At 40.1% G+C, this 12,869-nt stretch overlaps 1 protein-coding gene across 1 annotated transcript in view; it reads left to right on the top strand.

The window, feature by feature from the left end:
• Positions 1-12,869, top strand: part of RAD18 (RAD18 E3 ubiquitin protein ligase) — a 257,812-nt gene that overhangs the window by 14,377 nt on the left and 230,566 nt on the right. The window contains exons 3-4 of the mRNA XM_087431391.1: positions 7,488-7,549; positions 9,766-9,836. Of these exons, the coding sequence (XP_087287517.1) occupies positions 7,488-7,549; positions 9,766-9,836 (133 nt within the window). The remainder of the gene's footprint in view (positions 1-7,487; positions 7,550-9,765; positions 9,837-12,869) is intronic.

Here is a 12,869-nt window from a genome sequence, read left to right as displayed (position 1 = left end):
TTTTTTTAATTGGGGAGCTTAATCCATTTACTTTGAATTAATTACTGATAGGGAAGGATTTTCTATTGCCATTTTGTTAATTGTTTTCTGTATGTCTTACAGCTGTTTTGTTCTTCTTTTCTTCTCTTGATGTCTTCCTTTGTGTATCATTGTTATTTTATAAATGACATGCTTTGATTCCTGTCTCATTTTCTTTTGTGTATTTTCCATAGTTATTTTCTTTGTGGTTACCATGGGGCTTACATAAAACATCCTATATTTACAGCAATGTATTTTAAGCTGATAACTTAACTTTCAATTGCAAACAAAAACTCTACTCTTTTACTTCTCCTCCCCCACACTTTGTTATTGATGTCACAAATTACATCTTTTTATATTGTGTATCCATCAACATATTTTTATAGTTATATTTGTACTTTTTTCTTTTAAATTTTATACCAGAGTTAAAAGTGAGTTACACACCACCATTACAGTAGTTACAGTGTTCTGTAGTTGTCTCCATATTTGCCTTTACAGTGGGCTTTATACTTTCATATACTTTTGTGTCGCTATCTACCGTCTTTTCATTTCTACTTGAAGGACTCCCTTTAGCATTTCACGTAAGTCAGGTCTAATGGTGAAGAACTCCCTAAGCTTTTGTTTACCTGGGCTATGTCTTTATTTCTCTTTCATTTTTGAAGGACGGTTTTAGCAGTTGTAAGATTTTTGGTTGGCAGTTTCTTTTTTTTTTTTTAAACTTTCAGCACTTTGAATATATATCATCCTGTTTTCTCTGGCCTGAGAGATTTGGCTGAGAAGTCCACTGATAGTCTAATGTGGGCTCTCTTGGACGTGATGAGTCACTGTTCTGCTGCTGCTTTGAAAATTCTTTGTCTTTGACTTGACAATTTGATTTTATGTGTTTGTGAGGTCGTATTTGGGTTCATCATTTTTGGGGTCTCTTGGGCTTCTTGAATCTGGATGTCCATTTCTTTCCCCAGATATGGGAAGTTTTCAGCCATTATCTCTTCAAATAAGCTTTCTGCCTCTTTCTCTCTCTCTTCTCTTTTTGGGATTCCCATAATGTGAATATTGGTTCCTTTGATGGTATCCTATTAGTCACTTAGGCTTTTTTCATTCTTTTTTCTTTTTGCTCCTCTGACTGAATAATTTCAAGTAACTTGTCTTCAAGTTCATTGATTCTTTCTTCTGCTTGACCAAGTCAGATGCTGAACTCATCTGTCTCTTTGTTGATATTCTCATTTTGTTCATCTATCATTCTCCTTAGCTTGTTAATCATCTTTATGACAGTCGTTTTGAGTTTTTTGCCAGGTAATTCATATATCTGTTTTTTTAGGATCGATTTCTGGAGATGTATTTTGTTCCTTTGCTTTGGCCATATTTCCCAGTTTCTTCATGTTTCTTGTTACTCTGTGTTGGGATCCATGCATTTGAAAAAACAGCCACCTCTCACAGGCTTTACTATAAGACTGGCTTCATAAAGGGAAAACCAGATGCTCCTGCACCACAGATTCACCAATCAGCCCAACTAGAGATTCTGGGGGACTCTTAAATCTTTTCTGTGTATGTGTCTTGACTGGACTTTTGATTGTAAATTTCCAGAGAGACATTTTGCCAGTTTCTTTTTCATTAGTTTGTAATCTCTTGCTTTCTCTTGTGTCTGTGGTACTGCAGGGCTTCTGGAACTGCAGTAAGCTGCCCATTTCTCTTTTGTTCCTAGTGGCCCCAAGGCATCTAGAGTATGCCAGGCATCAGCACTCCAAGTCAGGCAAGATAGAAGCCAGTTCCTCAGGCAGCCTCTTGAAAAGTTGAAATATTGAATACATGCTTCCCTCTTCGCTTTCTCCCCCAAAGGCGAAGCCAGTGAGCTCTATCTGCCTCTTTCTGCTCTATTGTGGGTCCTCTGGAGCAGCAGCAAGCTGCCCAGCTGTTTCTTGTTCTCAACAATCTCTTGGCATCTAGAGTGTGAGGGGTCCTCCTGTCAGCACTCTGAGTTGGGTGAAAGAGAGACCAGTCCCTCTGGCACCCCCCGAAAAAGCTGGAACATTGGATGCACGTTTTTTCCCAGAGAGAAGCTGAGAGATGGGAGTTTCTCCTGCTCACTCCCAGGGGAGGAGAATGGTGAATGAGTGTGTGGTAGTCCAAATCCTCACCTTCGCTCTCAGTGACTCCCAACCTGGTGCCCTTTCTTGTTGGTGCTTAGATTCAGGCAAGACAGAAACCAGTCCCTCAGGCAGCCCCCCAAAATGTCTGAACATTTCATGTATGTTTCAGTCTTTTCTTTCCCTCCCCAGGGAAAAGCTAGGAGTTGGAAGTTTCTACTCATGTGGTGCTGAGCCAGGCGGAGGGGCTCTGGCAAGTGAGTGCCACGAATTTCCTACTGGCTTCAGTGTGGCTGGTTTTGTGCTCGCTGGATGTGCAGGTACTTAACTGGTACTTGGATTTCTCGCAATTGGTTCATGTTTTGTTGTGGAATGGATGTCTCCATGGGGAAAGGAGGTCTTGCCTCCTATTCCGCCATCTTGTTCACGTTACCCTCTCTCTATGGCTAATTCACTCTCATACTAAGGTATAATGTTCTAAAGTGTCTACCAAATGCCCATGCATTCAGTAAGGTCCCTGCAAACTGGCTGGTAGACATTTTAAGAACTCCTGGCCGTGTGTGATCTTTCCAGTTGTTCTTTCCCTGGAAGTTGTCCTTTTTCTGGCCTCATGGATTTTCACCCTGGGCATGTGCAGATTTGCATTCAGTCATAGAATCGATATTCATATTGGATGGATCCATATTCATATTTCTGGAGGTCATCCTGTATGTCGCCTCTTTCTTTCTGGGATTCTGCCCTACAAGTTCTAGCTACCTGCATTGCCCTGAACTCTGATCTTTGTTTCTTCAGCTAGCGAGACTGATTGACTGTTTGGCTCTCCTGCTTGCACTGTGGTCAAGAAATTGCCTCCAGGCAGAAAGCTTGGGCTGTGGTAGAATTCCTCTCATTTCTGTCATTGTCCAAAGTCTGAAAATAATTGTTTCATATTTTCCCCCAGCGTTTTAGTTGTTTATGGAAGGAGAGTAATTCTGGACTCTTACTTTCTCATGGATAGAGATGGAAGTCCCTTCTATATATTTTAATTATGTCATTTTAGGAAAGAAAGACTTTAGTTGTTATTAATTCACCAAACTCTACTTAGCTGAAATATTAGCCTTTCCTTCCATTCTTTTTTTTTTTTTTTTTTTTTTGGCTTCTTTGTCACTTACAATTGTCACTGATATCATTTTTCATCTAAGAGGAAGTCAGTGGAAGGTACTTTCAATAATGATAATTTATTTTATAAGCACTTATTTTTCATATTGTACCTCTCATGATTTGGTAGGCCTTTTCTACTAAACATCAGTTGTTACAGGCTCCCTCAAGATTAAAAGTTGCTCTGGGTCAGTAGTATTGTTTTAATGACACAAAAGCCCCTACAGCTTAGTAGGAGCCAGATCTAGCTATCATGTTCTGCTGTTGTCCTGGATTGACTAGAATTGATGACCCAGAATCCTAGCCACTATTGTTGCTCCTTAAACATTGCAGGATTTATCATTTTAAATCACTTTATTCTGTTTTGCTCTGTTTAGTTTTTTGGATATGAGTAATGAACACTACATTTGCAGTTCTTTGTTATTAAGGTTTGAGTGGGGTGCATTGGCAGAATGCAGGTATTTTAAATTGATACACATTCTTGCTGTTAAAGAGTACTTTTTCGGGAGAGAGGGAATCCAATCCAGAAAACACCATTAAGTGAGAAATGTTCTCACTAATAGATTGATTTGCTGAAGTGTCAATTTTCCTTGCACTTACACAGTTTTTCTGACTTGATAATGGAAGATGCTGAAAATATTTACTCCTAGATGAAATCATTGGCTGGAAGACACTGTTTAATTACCACTATTTTAAAGATGGACCAGCAATCATTTTTCTTTTCCTTTTGTGGATTTTGACTCACAAAATGAATTGAGGCTTGTGTGTGAATAAAAAGCAATTTCATTTTTTTTAAAGAAAGTGAAATATGAAATATTCCATTTACTGACTTTTGCTGAATTAAGAGGTAATATAAGATTCTTTTTGGGAAATAATGTGTTTCTCTTCTTTTATGTTCTTATGAGGCAGCACTGTGAAATAAGACAGGGGAGAAGACAGCCATACATGTAGAAGGGACATACAATTATGCAGAACTGTACTTCTGCAAGTGCTGGAGTGCTGGTCTTTAGTTGGAGGGGTATTCTCTTATCAGCTAACTGGTCATTTAACACTAGAAGTGGAGGCAGAGGCCAACCTTCTCAGCTTTCCAGAACCTCCTGTTTTTTTCAGACTTGGTACTAGATTTTCTGCGTTTAGCCAGACACTTCAAAATTATTTTTTATTTATTTATTTTTTGTGAGGAAGATTAGTCCTGAGCTAACATCCGCTGCCAATCCCCCTCTTTTTGCTGAGGAAGATTGGCCCTGAGCTTTTTTGTGGGACACCTGCCACAGCATGGTTTGATAAGTGGTGTGTAGGTCAGCACCCAGGATTGGAACCCATGAACCCGGGCCGCCGAAGCAGAGCGTGCTGAACTTAACCAGTAGGCCGTGGGGCTGGTTCCTTGTAAGGTGTTTTTTTCCCTCTGGCTTCTTTCAAGATTTTTTTGTCTTTGATTTTCTGCAGTTTGAATGTGATATACCAATTGTAGGGTTTTTTTTCATTTTCCTGCTTGGTGCTCTCTGGGATTCCTGGATCTGTGATTTGGTGTCTGACATTAATTTGGGGAAAATTCTCAGTTATTGTTGCTTGAAATATTCTTCTACTTCTTTCTTCTCCTTTTGGGATTGCCACTATGCATATGTTACACCTTCTATAGCTGCCACACAGTGCTTGGATATTCTGTTTGGTTTTTTTTTTTTTGGTGTTTTTTCTTTTTTTGCTCGTCAGTTTTGGAAGTTTCTATTGAGATATGTTCAAGCACTGAGATTTTTCGTCAGCTGTGTCCAATCTATTAATGAGCCCATCAAAGGCATTCTTCATTTCTGTTACAGGTTTTTGATCTCTAGCATTTCTTTTTGAGTGTTTCTTAGGATTTCCATCTCTCTGCTTGCATTACCATCTGTCCTTGCATGTGTCTACTTTGTCCATTAAAGTCTTTAATCATAGTTGTTTGAAATTCCTGGTCTGATAATTCCAACATTCTTGCCAAAACTGACTAGTTCTGATGCTTGCAGTTCCTTCAAACTGTGTTTTTTGCCTTTTGGTACTCCTTATAATTTTTTCCAAACAGTGAGACATGATGTACTGGGTAAAGGCACTGCACTAAACAGCCCTTTAGTGATGTGGTGGTGAGGTGTGGGGGAGGGGAAGCATTCTGTAGTCCTACCATCATGTCTAGGTCTTCTGGTGAGCCTGTGCCCTGGACTGTGAACTTCATAAGTGCTTCTCAGTCATTGTTCGTTTGTTCTGTCCCTTTGTGGCCCCCCCCCAAAAGTCCCCCCACCTTAGGTGGGACAGGATGGCTAGAGGTAGCTGAAGTTGGTTATTTCCCTGCCCCCAGGTCAGCTGGGCTCTGATAAAACCCTGTTAGAATTGGCTCTGGTAAAATAAGTTTCTCTCGGTTTTTTTTTTTTGTGTGTGTGTGTGTGTGTGTGTGTGTGGAAGATCAGCCCTGAGCTAACATCCACGCCAATCCTCCTCTTTTTGCTGAGAAAGACTGGCCCTGGGCTAACATCTGTGCCCATCTTCCTCTACTTGATATGGAACGCCACCACAGCATGGCCTGATAAGCAGTGCATTGGTGCGTGCCCGGGATCCGAACCCCAGGTCACCAGCAGCAGAGTGTGAGCACTTAACTGCTTTGCCATGTGGCGGGCCCCTGAAATAGTTGCTCTTGAGGGCAGGCCTTATTAAGAACAGAGTGCTCTGGTGAATTTCAAATGGTTACTTTCCCCTCCTGCTGTAGTAGGTCTAGGAGATTTTTCTCTGATAGGCACTTTGAGAACCTGGTAGAACTCTTGGAGCAAAAACTCACATAAGTGTGAGGCCCCCTGGTGTCTGAGTCTCCCTGGAGTTTTGACTCTCAGACTTACACTGAGCCCTGCCAGCAATTCATCAGTTACAGTTCAGTTTTCCTACCCCAGCACTGATTCCAGCAGAGGTTCCTTCTCCGCTTCCTATGGAAGTTTGTACTCATGAGTTCTTGCTCTGGTAAATTGTGATTCTTTGTATCCTGTCTGTCTCTTCAGTTTTTGGGGCAGCAGTTTGCCCTGTGACCTCATTTCTCTGATGGATCTAAAAGGAGTTGTTGATTTTTCAGTCTGTTCAGCTTTTGACTTGTTGTTAGATAGAATAACAACTTCCAAGCTCCTTACGTGCCAAATTGGAAACCAGAAGTCTCCCTTTATTCATCTTTGCTTAACCGGTTGCCTGTTTTATCCTTTTTATAATGTTGTTTCATTTTTCCTCCTGGATGCTCTTGTTGAGGCTGGCATGACTTACTCATTTCCTGGATATCTGTACCTGAAGTCACACTGTCTTCTCCCCCTTAACTGAACTGAGTCCTTTCTAATGAGGTCCCTTCACTAAGCTGAATTTGGGCTAATGGCACATTAGCTACCAGTAAGGTACCATTCTATTGGTCACATCTGTTTTTTTCTTTGGGAGATCATTTTACACTGCCTGAGATGTGAAGAATGTAGTTAATGCTGATTTCCTACTTGAATCCTTGCAACTTATTACACTGAATTGTACTATAATTGCCGCACTACTTTGTTAGCACCTTGAAGTCAAGAACTTTCCCTTATATATTGTTCTTTTCTTAGCGCTTGCCATGAAAGGACTTGTTAAATATGGGATAATGGATGTCATTTACAGAGTTAGGAGGTAGAAATCCCTAATGTGATACCTTGGGTATATATTATTTCTTTTTTTTATTATTATTATTATTATTTTTTGAACTGCTGTTAATTTTTTTTTAAATTTTTTGTTTATTGCAGTAACATTGGTTTATAACATTGTAAAAATTTCAGGTGTACATCATCATACTTCTATTTCTGCATAGATTACATCATGTATATTATTTCTTAACGTGTATAAATATCTTACTTCAAAATCTATATTTTAGAATGTTAGGCAGTGGAGATATATGACATGTTTATACAATATCCATCCTAGGTTTTCCATGTAGGTTTCCTACATTTTACAGATGGAGGATACTGAGTGATGCATGTTGCTTATGGTGTTGTGATATCCTAGAGACTCATGGTTATTATTATTTGATATGTTTCCTTCTCCTAAAAAGGCCGATTTAAGCACATTTGCAAATTTGCATAGGTAGAGTAGAGGTACTAGAATTTTGAGATCATAATGCTATACCTTAGATGATGTAAATATTTTTGGAATTGTCAGTTTTGTTAGAAGTCAGGTTCCTGTGTTATTAATATAGCTTAACTAATTTATTATATTGCATCTATGTTTTTGCAGACTGTTCTCTCTGTATAAGAAAATTTCTGTCCTATAAAACACAGTGTCCAACTTGTTGTGTGGTGAGTTTTTCTTTCCTTTTTTTTTTTTTTAAACTTACTGATTGGTGTAAATATTTCTGCTTTATGTATACATAAAAGCCCAAGGGAAGATGTGTAATTATTGAATTAAGCTATGTAAAAGACATTTTCAGAAAGGACCTCTTAAATACATATATGGAGAATTGGGCTTTGTTCAATTTTTTATTCAGATTTCTGATAACCTAAATGTATTTTATTAGGAAGTAAAAACTAATTTTAAGATCAGGATGTAGCACTCTAAATCTTATGACCTGTGTTTTTATGGCTCCTAATTTTTTAAAATTTCTCAAGTTGGGTAGAAAATCGGATAGTAGGATTATTCATTTGCAAATGACTGGTGTAAGTATTTGTGCAGAAGGCAAAGATTCATGGCCGTTGGGCTGAACCCAGCCTAACTGGTCCCTTTCCCCCTTCCCAAACCAGGCTGTTACTGAAGCAAGTGGGCTTGCCTCCTGGTGAGTTAAATAAGACTCTACACCAGTGGAAGTTGTCTCACAAAGTTAAGTGTATTAGCAGCAAATAGGAGGCCATGAAGAATCATTTCCAAAGGCGTGGTGACCCCCACAAAGGGAAGCAGGAACTTTTATTTTGGTTAGGGAATGAATACTCAAAAGGGAGAGGCAGGTATTTGTTTGCACAGACTCAGTTGGAGAACATGCTTCCAAATAATGAGGCCTAAGCTCCTCCTGGAGAGATCTTTGCATTAAAAATAAGGCAGAGGTCATGGGCCAAAGCTCTTGTGGTGAGGCTTGGTCAGTTTCAGGATGGCTGGTGGTTCCATCTCCCTTGAGTTTCTTGCTTGGTCAGTTTCAGGATGGTTGGTGGTTCCATCTGGTTAACATAGAAAAGGAAAAGAAACAAGGTGGAAAAACAGTGACTTGCTTCCAAACCCACCTTTGAGTTTCTTGAGGTGCCTAGTCAGTGACAAGGCCTTATGGGAAAACATTAGGAAATTTGCTGTTATGGTTTCTGAAGCATTTCAAGTAGTTGAAATAGGTGAAAAAGAAGGTAAAAAGGCAAAGAAAACATAAGTAGGAATAAAGAAAGAAGAAAAAGAGACAGTAAGGTCTAATAGAAAGGACACTGGGACTAAAGGGTTTAGGTTCTAGTTTGGCACCTCTGGTAGGTAGGTGGTGTCTGGATGTCATTGAACTTCTCTGAACTATTATGTAAGAATGCTTCGTAAGAAATGATCCAGTTTGTTTCTCGAGTCTAAGCTCTTTACGACTCATGGGACACTGCCTTTGTCAGGATGGTATCATCATGGTGATAAACTGTGTACCCTTCCTGCTGAGTAAGTACTAGATTTATCATTTTCCTCTTGTATTCCTGAACACCAGTCTTGTTTTTAAACTCTTTGAACACCTTATGTCTCTCCTAATATTATCACATAAAAGAACAAACATCTTGTCACCAACTGGGCTCCAAAGGTGGGTTTGGAAGCAATGAACTGTTTTTCCAAGTTGTTTCTTTTCCTTTTGTATGTTAAAGAGATGTAACCACCAGCCATCCTGAAACTGACCAAGCCTCATCACAAGAGCTATGGCCCATGACCTTTGCCTTATTTTTAATGCGAAGATCTCTCTAGGAGGAGCTTAGGCCTCATTATTTGGAAGCACATTCTCCAACTGAGCCTGTGCCAAGCAAATACCTGCCTCTCCCTTTTGAGTATTCATTCCCCAACCAAAATAAAAGTTCCTGCTTCCCTTTCTTGGGGGACACCATGCCTTTGGAAATGATTCCTCATGGCCTCCTATTTGCTGCTAATACACTTAACTTTGTGAGACAACTTCCACTGGCGTAGAGTCTTATTTAACTCACCAGGAGGCGAGCCCACTTGGTTCCGTAACAATCTCTTGCCTGCTTTTCAGGAGAAATTTTTGAGAAAGCCTAGTGCTGGCGTTTTCAAGAAGGATTCTTGCTCATATTAGGTTTTATCTTAGTCGGTACAGAGTATATATGATTTTACCAGGTGCTTTGGAAAGTTTTTATGAGACTTCCAGTCAGCAGATACTGATTCACTGTTGTTTTAAAATTCCATATTAGTATGAGATAAATGAACTGTATTTGGAGGCTTTCCTGGAAGACTTAGTGGGATGAGGAGTCTCAGGAGGATGGGTCACACATTTTCAAAATAAGATTATGACAAGTTAATTACTGTTTCTGACCTTTTTCCATCTGTTGTTTTTCTTTTCTAGACAGTCACAGAGCCGGACCTGAAAAATAACCGTGTATTAGATGAACTGGTAAAAAGCTTGAATTTTGCACGGTATGATTTATTTTTGTGACTAACCCCTAACTATTTTTGTCTTTTATATGTGTCCCCTCTTTACTTTGTGCACTTTTGGAGATTGGTGAATTGCAAGGTTGCATATTTTGGGGTAAAGAAGGGAAGTGGCAACAGTCATTAATCACACATGGACAGTCTAGTGATAATAGGATTTTTTTCCTTTGCTGAACAGATATTCTCCTGTTATGAAAAACAAGAGTTAAAATGTAGACTTGAGCACTTTCTTACTTTTAGGTCCTATAGAGGTACTCCAGCTTCATCTTTTAGTTTTCCTGTCTCAGCCCTAGAATCAACCATTTTTCCAAGGAGCCCTAGTTCCTTTTGTTGGAGAATGGTATTTAGAAATCAGAATCTCTGGGGCCGGCCCGGTGGCTTAGCGGTTAAGTGCCTGCGCTCCGCTACTGGCGGCCCAGGTTCGGATCCCGGGCGTGCACCGACACACCGCTTCTCCGGCCATGCTGAGGCCGCGTCCCACGTACAGCAACGAGAAGGATGTGCAACTATGGCATATAACTATTTACTGGGGCTTTGGGGAAAAAAAAGGAGGAGGATTGGCAATAGATGTTAGCTCAGGGCTGGTCTTAGCAAAAAGAGGAGGATTAGCATGAATGTTAGCTCAGGGCTGATCTTTCTCGCCAAAAAAAAAAAAAAAAAAAGAAATCAGAATCTGGAGCTGGGTATGCTCATTGTTACTGGGGTGTCGTTGCTTCTAGGCCCTCTCAGTGGACAGAGCTGGGTAACATATGCATGTATACATCCCTGTGTGCTAACCCATGTATACACACGTATCTATAATTGTTTCTGTCTGTTATATATTAATCCATTAATTCTTAATCTGATATATTCCACACGTGTAAAATGATGTGCCATGTGAAATACGTAATTGGTACTTTATAAAGCTCAGAAATATAGCTTTCCTTCTTAACAGTCAAATGCATGATGGTGAAAGTGAGTTTGTTCCCCCAAAGGGATATGAAAGGGTATGTTTTACCAAACGATATCTTGAATTGTTTTTAATCATGCAAGTCAAGCAGGAATTTTTATTAGGAACATACTATGTTTAGTTAAGCGTTAGGTGCCCACGTATTTGAGTGTGTGACTTCTAGGCTTGTTGGGACATTCTTAGAGGTATATTCTTATATTGCTTCTAAAAATGTAAAGCATTTTCTGCCAATAGAATTGCACATTTATTCATTGGTTTATATCCTAAAAATGACCAAGTTTAGTACTCTGAACCCACCTAATATGAAATAATAGAAATTAGCTGGGTAGTTATTTCCCTAAGCAGGGTCATAAAAACGTAGTATACTTTCCTAGATTAAGAAACTCTGAGATTCTCTGATTCTCATAATTAAAGATATTTCTTTTCTTGGTTTCATGTCCTTCACCAGTTAGATTTGGAAGTCTATGAGAAAGGATGGAGCCATGTTTTTATTTTTATTTTTTTTATTTTTCTTTTGCGAGGAAGATAGGCCCTGAGCTAACATCTGCCAATCCTCCTCTTTGTTTGCTGAGGAAGACTGGCCCTGGGCTAACATCCATGCCCATCTTCCTCTACTTTATATGGGACACCGCCACAGCATGGCTTGACAAGCGGTGCATTGGTGCGCACCTGGGATCCGAACCAGCAAACCCCGGGCCTCCGCATTGGAGTGCACGCACTTAACCGCTTACTCCACTGGGCCGGCCCCTGGGGCCATGTTTTTAGAAAGGAATTTATTGGCTGTTGGATTTTCTCTGAGTCGGTAAAATTGTATCTCAGGGCTTGCTTGTTTTCTTCAGCTGGTACTGAAACTATAACAACTTCTCTGCTAGGAAAAAGGGAGCGTTACAAAGAATAGCATCTGTTTGTTGAAGAGAAGTGATCAGTATCTTTGGGTGCAGAGAACTTTTTGTAACTTAAAGAGAGGCGTTGGGGGCCGGCCTGGTGGCGCAAGTGGTTAAGTGTGCACGCTCTGCTGCGGCGGCCTGGGGTTCCCGGGTTCGGATTCCAGGCGTACAGCAACGCGCCACTTGTCAAGCCATGCTGTGGCGGCGTCCCATATAAAGTGGAGGAAGGTGGGCATGGATGTTAGTCCAGGGCCAGTCTTCCTCAGCAAAAAAAGAGGAGGATTGGCAGATGTTAGCACAGGGCTGATCTTTCTCACAAAAAAAAAGAGAGAGAGGCCTTGGAATGATTGAGCTCCCCCACCACCCCCCAAGAGGAATAGGCTCTTTAATTATTCGTTATAGTGGGTGGAGTGGAGTGGGAAGCATTCTTTGTAGATTTGGGATAGATTTTTATCATTTGTTTCTCCCCCTTTTTGCCTTCTTGGAATTGCCGTTCTTCTTGGAATTCCCTTACGGTGAACATTTCTTGGATTGGTCCTATCTAAAGTGCTGTGGTACTTCATTTGCAAAATTAGTGGGGATAAAATTCAAGCTAATCAGTTTCATTACTTTTGTGAAATCTGGTTTAAGATTGATGAGGGAGGAAGTTTAATTTTATGACAAAAATGTAAGATGTGTTGTCAATTTCATTTTTTTTTCATTTTTCTCATCTGTCATTGCCGTTTTATGACATATGATTTTTAAAAATTTAATATTCTTAAAAGCTGAATAATAAGAGGGTATTGGAAATTATTCCTGAGGTTTTCAGACACAAGGCTGACATTCAGATCTTACATTTTCTTCTAACTTTTGCCTTTTATTTTCAAAGAACAAGTGTTTTTCTTCTTGACTCAATTTTATTTAAAATGATGTTCTTAAGAAATTATGTTGAGGGCTGGCCCCGTGGCTTAGCGGTTAAGTGCGCACGCTCTGCTACTGGCGGCCTGGGTTCGGATCCCGGGTGCGCCCTGACGCACCGCTTCTCCGGCCATGCTGAGGCCGCGTCCCACATACAGCAACTAGAGGGATGTGCAACTATGACATACAACTATCTACTGGGGCTTTGGGGAAAAAAAGAAAAAAAGGAGGAGGATTGGCAATAGATGTTAGCTCAGAGCTGGTCTTCCTCAGCAAAAAGAGGAG

Source organism: Ceratotherium simum, chromosome 5 (genome assembly GCF_057802395.1).
Source record: "Ceratotherium simum simum isolate JZ-2026a chromosome 5, ASM5780239v1, whole genome shotgun sequence".
NCBI classification, from domain to species: Eukaryota; Metazoa; Chordata; class Mammalia; order Perissodactyla; family Rhinocerotidae; genus Ceratotherium; species Ceratotherium simum.
The sequence above is the reverse complement of the archived record's forward strand: the minus strand, read 5'-3'. Positions and strand labels throughout refer to the sequence as shown.